Source organism: Cupressus sempervirens, chromosome 8 (genome assembly GCF_028749045.1).
Source record: "Cupressus sempervirens isolate cs-2001-9-10 chromosome 8, ASM2874904v1, whole genome shotgun sequence".
Classification (NCBI taxonomy): domain Eukaryota; kingdom Viridiplantae; phylum Streptophyta; class Pinopsida; order Cupressales; family Cupressaceae; genus Cupressus; species Cupressus sempervirens.
In genome coordinates, this window is record NC_143125.1 from 644683747 (window position 1) to 644696707 (window position 12961).

The window sequence follows — 12961 nt, forward strand, 5'->3', positions numbered from 1 at the left end:
CGCCGTGCTCCCAAGGTCCCCGCCATCGCTCTCCCAGCAGTGGTCATGGCGGTTGGAGGCGTCGCTCCGCTTCCCCACCACGTGGTGGTACTGGCTGGTCCCCGGCTCCCCCCCCTGGGCAGGCTTCTGGTTGGTCTCCGGCTCCTCCCCCTGGACGGGCGCACCCTGGCAAGTTTCCCCGGCTAGCCTTGGCAATTTCTCCTCCGTGGCCAGACAAGAAGGATGCGGAGACTGCAACTACCCCAGATCCTGTAGATACTGTTGACGGTTGGACTGTTCCTAGTCCGCCTTACAATCCCACTGATGCGTGGGGATTTCCAGATAAAGATGATCCTCCTCCCTCTACTGGTACTGCCTTGGCAGCATGAGGATTGTTATTATTTTTTTTTATGAATAGTTTATAGTTGCTGGTTGCAGCCATGTTGTTTGCTCCGGCTTTGGCCAATTGAACTCATTCGCGGGGTGATCTTGTATCCCCCGGCCATTTTTTATGAATTGTAATCTTAGTAAATTTTATTAATTGAAAATGACTATTCATCAAAAATATGTGTAATTATCTTAAATTTGTGTCTCCCAAAAAAAGTATACGTGGAAAATTATTTGAGAAATCGTCGGAGGATAATGTTTGGATAGGCGTTGAAAGAAGATCAATACGTGGGCATCTAGAAGATCGAATATCTTTAAGATCCATTCAACATATTCTTCATGTTTATAATTTATAATTCACTTGGAAACTAAATTAATATTAATGATATGGTCGGAATATTGATTGTCCTCAAGGTTTATACACGTGGCTTCCTCAAGTCGTTATGGTCGGAAGCAAGCCGTCTGTTACCTCAAGTCAAGTCTTCTTAATAAATATAACTTTGAATTCTGGTAACCTCTATCTCGTGCGATACACGGCATACGTCGTGAATGGCGGGGGTGATCTTTGCTATATAAATGACGGATCCCTCCTCATCTACACAATCCATCCTTTATACAAACCACAAGGTATAAAAAATGGCAACAGTTTCAGTGTTTGCGCTTCTTCTCGTGGCTGGACTGGCCACCTCTCTTTATATGCAAGGTAAGCTTTATTGCTCACATAACATCTATTGCCGGTGGTTAAATAATATAACATCACCAAGGCTAACGATAATATGTATATGTGTTTGTGTTATATTACAGAGGCGGCAGCGGTTAATTTTAATATAAAGAACCAGTGCGGATACACAGTCTGGCCGGCGGGATTACCCGGAGGAGGGAAGCAGCTGGACCAGGGGCAGACGTGGAGCGTGGATGTGGCGGCGGGGACAAAGGGAGCGAGATTCTGGGGCCGAACCGGCTGCTCCTTCGATGGGAGCGGGAAAGGAAGCTGTCAAACCGGTGACTGCGCCGGCCAACTGAGCTGCACCGTCTCCGGAGCTGTTCCTGCCACGCTGGCGGAGTATTCGCTGAATGGAGACGGTAACAAAGATTTCTACGACGTGTCTCTGGTGGACGGCTTCAACGTTCCTCTTTCTATCAACCCCACAAACGCACAGTGCACAACCACTGCTTGCAAAGCCGACGTCAATGCTGCGTGCCCTTCTGAGTTGAAGGTCAATGGCGGCTGCAACAGTGCCTGCAACGTCTTTCAAACTGATCAGTATTGTTGCAGAAATGCGTACAAGGACAACTGCCCTGCCACGAACTACTCCATGATATTCAAGCAGCAGTGTCCTCAGGCTTACAGCTATGCCAAGGATGATACTACAAGCACTTTCACATGCCCTTCTGGCACCACCGACTACAGTATTATATTCTGTCCCTAGATGTGTATACATATATAGGATTATATTAATGCTCCTTAGAACCTACGAATAATGAGCTCATGTGAGCTTGTGATCACCCCCGTATTTAGTTTCAGATATATGGTAGCACAAACTATCGTTTGGTAGTGATATATCATATAAACAAGCCATCGTTTGGTGTAAGGCATGCTTGTTTCAAGTATGACTGCTTGTTTTGAAGTATCTGATACATGGTACCATAAACTATCATTTTGTAAGCGTCATATAGCCTTCATTTGGTAAGGCACTACATCTGACTTTCAAGTATCAGTCTGTTATAGATAATAAATAAACAGATATCATAAGATTTTTAATACCGTGGGATAGGTAATTCAGTTACAATATCCGAGTCTTACTAAATGTTACAGTTCGAATATCTTAAATGGAGTTATACAAAGGAAATGGATATTTAAGTCTATAGAATATAATGAATATATCTTAAATGGAGTTATACAAAGGAAAGGGATATTTAAGTCTATAGAATATAATGAATATATCTATTCCAGTTAATATACATTGTAGAATCTTTAGTTTATTATTTTTCTTTCATACAAACAATTCTTTATGTTTTTTATAATGAAGAAATTTCTCTTCAATAGATAAATTAATTGACTTTTTTTTTCAGTCGTGGTTTCACTAGATGATACATATACACACAATTTAATTAAGAAGAAAACTAAAGCATTTCTTTTGTTACTTAATTTTTTCTAATAACTTTTAAGTTTCAAAAATAAATTTTATTTTATTGTTTCACTTTCGAATATTTAGTTGGATGTTTTAAAAAAATCTTTTGAAGGTAACCTATTTGAATATGTCAAGAAATTGAAAAAATGAGGATTCTCAATTTATATTAAATTTATAATTATTTTCACGTTTTCTATTAATCAACTTAATAAATACATAATAGAGTGCTAGCTCATTTCGATATATTCTAATATTGCTTATTCATGAAACTCAAAACAAATATTCCTACAATTAGAAAATAAAAATAAATTCTATTAATATTTTTATAATTCATTCTTAACAATTTTTTTTCCTCCTAAATGATAAAACAAACCAATATGCCTAACCAAAAATAATAAAAAATTAATCTATCATTTTAATAAAAAGGTCCTTTAAAATGACCTTTATATTGTTCACCAATTTTGTCAACCTTCCACATGTTGATGAAATAACATCTCAAAATGACCATATGACATTTAGAATAGATTATCTCACCACACTATTGTATATGTGTATATACATGTAGATGTACATTTACATACATCCATTAAAGTTTTAAAAATCTTAGGGAAATAACATAATCATATTTAAAAAAAAATTCATTGATGTATTATAAATCATATCCTTCAAGCATTTCATTGGAATCATCTTAATTTTGACTAATGGTGGAAGCACTTAGGGTTATAAAATAAAGTTAATAAAAATTATAGTTGTATAAGATCAAGATTAACACCTTAAATCCCTGTCTCAATCTTAAAAGTACAATATGAATGTTCATTTTATTTTTTCTCAAAAAAAAAGACATATTCTTGACAACATTTTATTTTTCTTATGTGCACCGTAAATTATCAAATTTAAATGAAGAGGTAATATTTTAAGTTAAGTTGAATATATATATATATATATATATATATATATATATATATATATATATATATATATATATATTAAGAATAAAAAATATAAAAAATAGTTAGATTCTTTGAATATATTTTACTAAATCTACATATCAAGTTCTTTAGATTCTTTGAATATATTATACCAACTCTACATATCAATTTAATTTTAAAATTGACTCAAACCCTTAGATCTCATGAAGTTTGCATGAAAAAAACTTACATGGGACCATATTACACACTAGTGTCAATGTATGGTTCCTGTTCCTACCTCCTACTTCTCTTTATGAGATCTTAGGGTTTCCAACAACATATGGGTTTTGATAGTAGATTTGAAAGAAGATGAAGACCCAAATGGCGTCTACAAGCTTAGATGCAACCTTTTTTTCATCAGGTGTGATGGGAGGGAATTTAGCCTTCTCTACCATCTTAAGATTGTGCTTCTAGGTGTGGGATTTTCTAATGGAGGCTCTAATGGGTTTCATCCCTCTTGGTTGTGGTTTTCTCTAGTGGAAGGTCCCTTTCTATGTTGAGTAGAGTTATAGGGTGGAAGGAACCCTATTCAGTTGTGAGGATTCACTTCCTCCTTGTAAGATCATTTGTAATGGAGCCTTTACAGATGTGATTAAGATTTATCATGCTTATGTCAGGGTTTTTTTGAGACTAAAAGATTCTCATGGGCTCTATTCTCTCATTGGTTGCAATTTCTTTTAGATGATCCTCTTTTTCCTTTCAAGAAACATCTCTAATCTCATGGAGGAGTTTACTATCGACAATGACCTTGATCAATTTGGTGGTGGCTAGATCTATGGTTGCTATAGATTAGGGCTTCCTTACTTAAGGCATAAGTATTTTTTTTTATGCCCTATATAGTTTTGGGCATGGTTGGTTGATAGGTTGGAACCCTATGAGTTCTTGGGAGAATCTCTACTTTTTTTCCCAAGGAATCCCTTTGTGTGTGCTTTGTTGGTGTGCCATGACTTCAATATTCTTTGGTTTCCAAATCACTATGTAGGTGATGTGGGAGATGAGTTTTTAGTTTATGGGAACTTCAATTCTATGATGAACTTAGAGGTATTGGGCATGCCTTGCTACCCCTCTGTGCCTAATCTATTTGGAAGCATTGTCATTCTCTCTTAGGATGTTATCTTGGTTTGTGTTGAAGTAGCCTTTGATAGAAAGCCTTTGGCTTTTTAGATCTGACATATTTTGGGAGGCTATCTTCTATGTTTCCCCACTCTTTAATGGTTCTCAAGATCTTTGTATGGCTTCTGGTATGCTTGGCTAGGGTAGATCTAGTTGTGAGATGGGGTTTTTATCAATAGTTTTACTAGGGCTAGATCATTCTTGGGTTTTAGAGTAGAATTTTTGTGTTCTATACTTTTTATATTATGCCCTATTTCTTTCTCTATCTCATTGTTGGAATTCTTACCCTCTTAGATGATTTCTTTTGATTTTCAATTCCCTTTTTGTGGCCATAACCCTTTTGAGGGCATCTTTTAGTATTTGTCCTTATGGAACCGAAGGGCTATGCTTATCATTGTCTTTGAGAGACTACTTCATTTTGAGGTTAGGTTTTTCCTATTTTTTACTAGATGGATTTTTTTTAATCTTAAAGGTCTTATTCTATTGGGGGGTCAATTTAGATTATATTGTTACTAGTACTTTTAGTGGTGATTCAATGCCTAGTGGGAATTCATATCTATTTTATTTAGTGATATTATCTCATATGTGGTTGAAGTTATAGGGAGTCAAGGTTTTTCTAATTTGTGGTTTAGGGAGCCTAAAAAACTCCTATGGTCCATCTTGTGTAGAGATTGATGTGTATCCATCTTTGGTGGCTGAATTGATTTTTATGACATGTTTATCTTTATTTTATCTTTCTTGGTTAATGTTCCTCATGTTGCTATGGGTTGCTAGACCTTTAATTATTTATCACGTGGCAAAGATTCATGTTGTTGGGGTTCTAGTACCCCTTAAAATATATTTGTATGGAGTTTTGGGTCCCCTCAATACCTACTTTTACCGTTAATAAAAAACAAACTTATGTAGGGTTGTATAAACAACATATATTTTGTCAATAGAATTAAAACAATATTTGTTATGAAATTATTAGAAAATCCTTGTATCTTTCCACTTTTTGGGACTAAGATATCTCTACATAAGTAATATGTACTACAATTTTTTTAAAAATTCTAATGTTTATAATTTTGTAGAATTCATCATATTCTATATAAATGAATTTATGATTATAGTACATATGATATTTAAATTTTACAATAGAATCCGAATAAATAACAAAAGTATGCAAACAATTAATTTGTGTAGAGTAAGGACAATGAAAAGACTATTGAGGAGCAACAACTACACTAGTAATTCATATCTTTTTTTTTTGGATGGGTAATGGGAAGAGGGTAAGATTTAAATTAATATTTTTTAAACATTAGTTAATACTTTTTATACTCAGATAGACTCAAACTCAAAACTACCTAGATGAGAGGTTGACGACTTACCATTGTGTTGTAGGTTATTGTCTAGTGATGGGAGGCCAATTATAGAGCTATGATAGAAAAATAAATAAAAATTATAAAACCTTTCTCATTAGAGATATAATAATTTAAAAATACTTATCTATAAAAGAAATGAGAATCCATGAGGGATGGTTTGGGTTGAAACAAACAAACTAAAATTGAACATAGTATTTTTTATCAGATGTAGATACCACTTACATTTCTCCATTACTTTTATTTTCCCATTTTCATTAGATTGTAATTTGTACCTATAATTGTGAATTTGGGAAGTTGTCCTTTCTTAGAATAAAGATGTTCTAAAGAGGCCTTAAAACCCTTTTATAAAAAGATATTTTCACTAAATTGAAAGAAAAATAGATATCAACAACTAAAGAAGAAAAGCTAAATACAATACATGGCCCATAAGAAAAAAAAAAAGAGAAACAAGGAAAAATACCCTCAAGATTACTTGATATTTTTTTGAACTTCAATAATCTCCATTTTTTAACAAATGAATCCTCATTAATGTTCAAAAAATCATGATTAATGTCAAGCTACTCCTCTTTTCTTTGACATGGCTATGTGTTCTCATAGAGGATCATTATATTGGAGCTAAGCCTTTACTTTACTCCTACTTTTATATTTTTTAAGAAGAGAGCACCAATATGTTCATCTTCATTGCATTGGAATTTAGAGCATGAGCTCCCCAAATCAATTTCCTACATGGACCATCCAAAAAAATTCTATTTTTGTTCTTATAATCACCACTATGATTCTAAGTTTCTTATGAACCTAAAACATATTTCTTCCAAGAATATAATCTTTTCTTCAAGATCTTGACATCATCCACCACATCTTGAATGGGGGAAATCATATTATTTGATTTTTCTTACATCAAAACCTTGGTTCATGTTCTTATATTGACAGTCAACATTAGAGTTGATAGAGTCAACAAAGTGTCTCAAATTATTTACTCTAGTTCAACTAGATAATTTAGGATTTTTCAATGACCATCAATAACATTTTTTTGTAATTAATAACATATCCTCTATTCTTGTACAAGAGGACCATTTTGCAAGGTTAACTAGGTTATCATTCTCCATCTCCACACATATTTTGATATGAAAATTTACTTCATAGGGCCCCACAACCTAATAAAAAATAAAAATAAAAATGATACCTCATATTGTGCTCTTTCCTCATATCATCTTCAAATATAGGATTGTCATGATTGTCCAAAATATTGGGATTAGCATCATCACATTTATTGTCAATTTCTACCTAGGATAACTAATTCCACATTTTTTATTAATTGACCTTTTCTCTCTTTTGGGGTTTGATGAATTTCCCTCTATTAGGTATATGCTTCTTGGAGGTTATTAATGGGGTGTGGGTAAATGAAATCATAATATAGTCCATTAGAGGAACATAATATAGACCATCCAAATTTATCTTATCCTCTATCTATGAGGGTTTTGATGGATTGGTCTCATTTTTGGGGTGTTTTCTTTATCCACATGATAGAAAGCCTCTTCAAATAAAAATTTATCCTCTAGGACTATGGATTTGTATAAATAATGTACATGTTTATTCTATGAAAATTAAATCTTCCACTTGGACTAAGAGAACCCAAAATTTAGGCTCATATCAATGATATATTCTATAATAAGAAAAGTAACTCCTTCATGAAGGATATTGAAGTTGGTGAAAGCTTAACCCCATGGCTCCTAAGAATCACCTGCATGCAAATACCTACCACAGAAAGAGAGAAGCAGAAGCTATGGAGGCTAGAATTCCCAAATCCATAGATTAGACATTCTTAATGAGAAAAAGTAGAGATTTCTAAATTATCAAAAGTGAATCAATATAATAATTACAAAGAGAGATCTTCCTTATAAATGAGATCAAAATCCTAATAGGTAACTAACCTAAGTCTCGTGATAATAATTAATAAAAGAATTAATTATCATATGCCTTAAGTTTAGCTTTAAGTATACTAGAGATAATAAGTAAATACTTTATTACTCTAACACCCCCCCATAAGATAAACTTAGGAAGTAGCTAAAAACCTACAAACTATTACTAAAAGTAAAATTGGGTCCTGAAAATAAAGTCTAATGAGGTACCCAAGCACAACCAAATCTCTTAAAAGAGGAGAAATAGAGAAAACCACATGGGAAAAGCTTTACTCCAAAAAGAGGCTGAGATAATGCTAAAAATAACTAGTGAAGGACTAAAGAAGCCTCCAAACTAGGAAATGTCCGACAAAATAGGAACCAAAGATGATCATGAAGAATGCCACTAAAGCATGTAGGAGCTACAAAACTCTGTCAAAAGTAATTGTTGATTTGAAGAACCTCCATTGAAATAGAACCTGACTAGGTAGAGCAGACTATAATATGCATAAGTACTCTCAGAAGACACTACTCAAATTATGAGGTACACAAAGGAAAACAAATGAACTCAAAGATGCAAATGGTATTAAACACTAAAACTCGAAGAGCTAATCAATCAAACATGGAAGGCTGTAACCAAAGTAGGAACAAAAAAGAATAGTGTCTATATGGTAAATGATCCATGTCACTAAAATGCAGAGGTACCTAGCCACTACATCCACCTAGTACATAGAAACAAATATTGGATACATAGCTCACTCTATTGAACCAAGGAAGCATGAGAAATAAAAGAAGAACCCTTTTAATGAAGACAAGGGTGAGGCAATAGGCAACTAGAAAAGTGGGCCAATAGAACTACATGTCAATGAACCACAATCTAGATGCACAAAAGAGTACATATATGTGTACCGAGGTGATTAATCTTAGACATGTCATGTGGCTAATGTCACATAAGGGAAACTTACTCTACAAAGGGAGATGGCAACAAAAGGAAAAAATTCAACCCCCCATGACACTTTAGTTAGAGTAATGCATGTATAATAAGGCACAAGATATGGTGAATCCTAAGAATATAATAATCTATACGAGTGTCCTCAAATGACACTTCTCAAATTAGAAGGAAAAAGAAAAAATAACTGAGACACAAATATAGATGGAATATGACACTTTGTCTTAGTGCGTTTGCAAGAATGCATGCAAATGATGTCTAATTAAACTAGAAGAGACAAGGTTGATATAATAGATATCCACTAGAATGCAAAAATGCAACAAAATGAATAGAATGTGTCTAGAGTAGAATTTAGAAAACCAACTAGCATCACTGGAAAGATCTCTAAATGAACTTTCCAACAATATAGAGAATTCCCAAATTAGAGATCAGATGCTCAAGATATGTTTCTCATAGTGAAAAATTGTACCCCTGACTTTGACAGTAGAAAAAGCCATTAAAAAAAAATCAAAATTGAAAATTACCTACAACACTCTAATGGGCTCAGAACCAACTTTCTAGTGAGATCTTGTTTTTAGAAAAGAGTCTGTATACTCAAGATATGAGAAAAAATGCTAAGGTAGGCCCAAACAGAGCCTAAAAGGGTGACAAGAGTGCTGATGTAATACTAGTGTTAGTAAGTGGCAAGCATACATTTGATGGTCAAATGACCATCAAAGCAAAGAAATGCCATAAAAATGATCCCTATTAGAAAAAATATCTGAGAACAAAGAGTTGGTGCTAGATGAAAACCCTGGTGGCCAAATTCCACATGTGCTAAAAAATAAAGTTTTATTAAAAAAAACCTTGATATTATATCCCACCAATAGACTTGGAGAAAAAATGCATTTTTCTCCAAAATGCCGCCAGTAAAAATGAACCTTGAAGTCATAAGAAGTGAATAGTGGCCAATACAAATGCCCAAATGAACACAAGAAGCTCGTGAGAGCAGGTGGCTTAGTTTATGCCACATGGAGGTATGGTTAGTGGAGATCAAGAAACATGCTTAAAGGCACCCAAAAAAATTACTCTCAAACCACGTGGGTCTTAGACGTGATGCAAAAAATTGATCTGGCACTGTGTGATTAGGAAAACCACGCCCTCCAAGTCAAAGGTAGCCTAGGACATAAAAAATTGCACAATACAGAACCTCCCAATAAAATTCATGTGCTTCAAGAAAGGCACCAAAATACCAAGTGTGGTCTACAAAATCAAAGCAGATAAACTCCACCAAACAAAGGTGCACATGTGTATTATTGACTAGGATTTTTCAAGCATGTAACATGGGAAAATGTGCAAGTATGGGGGTGAAGGATGCCCTTGGGTCTATGACCTTTGAGGAGAACTACTATTCATGGAACAAAAGCATCCTTCTTCTTAAAATAAGTTGGCATGGATACATGTAGGACTAGCCAATAAAACTTGTAGGTTTTGAAGATTGGGCCCTTCCAAAAAATGTTATTGGATCCCAAAGTTGGAGGAACAAATCGATATAGGAAGAATCTTCATACATGTACCAGGGCATAGGACAAGTGGCAAGGGCCAAACCACTATGATTGGAGGAAAAACAAAAAAAATGGGAGTCTCAGCAAATACCGCCCAAAATGACAAAAACTATTGGGTGAAGCCCAAGGTGGATTAAAATACCCCAAAGAACTAGTGAAGAGGAAATACAACCAATGCATGTGGAGGTCTGATATGTCTGGTGGAGCACAATCAGAAAAAATAATCTACATCCTTCAATAGGTGACATGGTAGAGTCACAAGAAATGGAGAAAGGAGTGACACATTCACATATAGGCGTGTGGATTTATTTTCAAGGCTAGGATGGCAAATTTGCTTGGGTAAAATGGTCTTTAAAGAGGAGACCTTGAACTTGGCATCATCCAAAATACAATCTACCTCTGCCAAATAATAAGATGACTGAATGATAGAAGTGGTCGGTGAGACTAAGGCATGGGTACCATTAAGGGCACATTTGGCAACAAGAATACAAGTGGAATAGGCATATGAAAATTCTTAAAATTTTGAATTCTTTTTTTGGATGTACCGAATCAAAATTGGAATACAAAATAAAATAGGAATACGTATTCTAATTTTGGCCCAAAAATGGAGTTTTGCAATTCCACCCAAATAGGTGGAATTGGAATACATATTCCTATTGCAGTTTTATTTATTTTAGAAATCATAAATTTTTGGGTTCATAAATTCCCCATCAAATTTTGGCCGAACCAAACAGAGAATAGGAATACATACCCCCATTTTGTATTCCCAAATAAGTATTCCACAATAGCTATTCCTATTCCCCTATTCCTATTCCCACAGTAAAATGGGCCCTAAATGCATAGGGACCAGTGAGGAATGTGTGGGGCTCCAAAGGCTAAGAAAGGTCAATGGAGTACTTTCATGCATACGTACTTTCAAGGTACCATGAAAAAAGTGCTCCACTTTGTAAAAAATATTGCCGCTTCCTATTTTAAAATATTGGTAGAGCCAATTTTTTATTTTGTAAATGAATCTTTGTAAAAAAATTGCAAAGATTTATTTTGATAAATAAAATAAAAAAAGTCTTCTTTGTATCTAGAAGCATGCCTAGGCCAAAACAGTCTAGGAGAAAAATATTTTGCCTCAAATTTTAACAACATCCAAACTGGATGTATTTAATATGGAAATGAGGGTTGTTGAGTGCGTTGAGCTCAACGATAAAGTCTATTTGTGCTCAAAGTACTCCAAAAATAGGTCCTTTCTAGATCTAATACAAAATTTTCTAAAAGCCATAGATCTAAAAATCGATGCCAAATCTCTCATAAATAGAACATGGGCATGAAGATCTAGTGCTCTATTACCATGTCAAAGTTGATGAAAGATCAAACCCATAGCTCCCAAGAATCACCTCCATGCAATCACCTACCATAGAAAGAGAGAAGCAAAACATATAGAGGTTGGAATTTTCAAATCCATAGATGAGACATTCTTGATGAGAAAAAAGAGAGATTTTTACTGTCAAAAGTGAATTAATGTAATAATTATAAAGAGGGATCTTCCTTATAAAGCAGGTCAAAACCTTAATAGTTAACTAACCTAAGTTGCATGATAATAATTAATAAAATAATTAATTATTATATGCAAATTTTTTAGCTTGAGTAAACTAGAGATAATAGGTGACTTAAAAATTAAATCAATATGATTTAGTTAATAAGTAAATACTTTATTGCTCTAACAAAGGATTAGTATGTCCTATTTTGCCAATGTTCATTTATGCAATGTTAAATGGAGGCATTAAAATAGTTTAATAACATGGAATGATATGCTAAATAGGCTAGTAAAAACTCCATCCAATGTACTCTTTCTCATAATAACTTTATCCACCTTTGCCCAAATGATCATGATGGTGGTCATATATCCCTACAATTGTTTTTTGAACCTTCTCCAAAAACATTTCTTGGAGAATAGAGAGAAAAATTCATCAAAGACCTTGTGAGCTATGAATTAGTTTTCCCTTTAATCAACATTCCCATGACTTCAGAGATTAGTTCTTTCCTTAGAAATATGTCAATTTTATATAGACACAAGATAACATTATTTTATCAATCCTTAAATGCTTATGTGATCAATGAGTCATAATCATATAGTTTGTGTTAGTATAGGGTATTATCTCCCATATAAATCTACCTCCATATCAAGGGATTATTTCTCCATTTCTTGGAGGAATTGAGATAGGCTCTATTTTATCTCCACTCATTGAAAAATTACAAAGGCCAAAAGAAAGTCCATAACTAGTAATAATAAGGGAAAATTAAGTGATGAAAAGAGTAGAAACTACGTGGTCAAAATAATAGATTGAATGAAAACCCAATAAATATTCACTTGGATTTCATGCATTTACATATTATAATGTCTCATGAATAAGTCAAGCCTCAAATTCCAATGATGAAACTAAAAATCATCATCATCAGAAAAAAATTCTTCCCTCCAGGATGTTCAGATGTCATCATTGATAAGAATTTTAACTTTCATATGCGCATAATGATTAATCAAACAATAATAAATGTTGAGTTGATAAACACCAAAGTTTGGAACAAATTAGTTAGCCTAATATGTTCTCAATAAATACAAGAGACAATAAAATCATCAC

General features: G+C 33.9%; 1 protein-coding gene across 1 annotated transcript; it reads left to right on the plus strand.

Moving 5' to 3' along the window:
- Nucleotides 1–967: 967 nt before the first annotated feature.
- Nucleotides 968–2128, plus strand: LOC149544068 (pathogenesis-related thaumatin-like protein 3.7). The gene is made up of 2 exons (XM_089798669.1): nucleotides 968–1069; nucleotides 1171–2128. The coding sequence occupies exons 1-2, from the start codon at nucleotides 1003–1005 to the stop codon at nucleotides 1794–1796; spliced, it is 693 nt and encodes a 230-aa protein (XP_089654795.1). The 5' UTR covers nucleotides 968–1002; the 3' UTR covers nucleotides 1797–2128.
- The last annotated feature ends 10833 nt before the right edge of the window (nucleotides 2129–12961 follow it).

Bases quoted from the DNA above. Each gene is read 5' to 3' on its own strand.
- LOC149544068 (XM_089798669.1), top strand. From the start codon at position 1,003: ATGGCAACAGTTTCAGTGTTTGCGCTTCTTCTCGTGGCTGGACTGGCC. The intron at 1,070-1,170 runs GTAAGCTTTATT...GTTATATTACAG, and splicing joins CACCTCTCTTTATATGCAAG to AGGCGGCAGCGGTTAATTTT.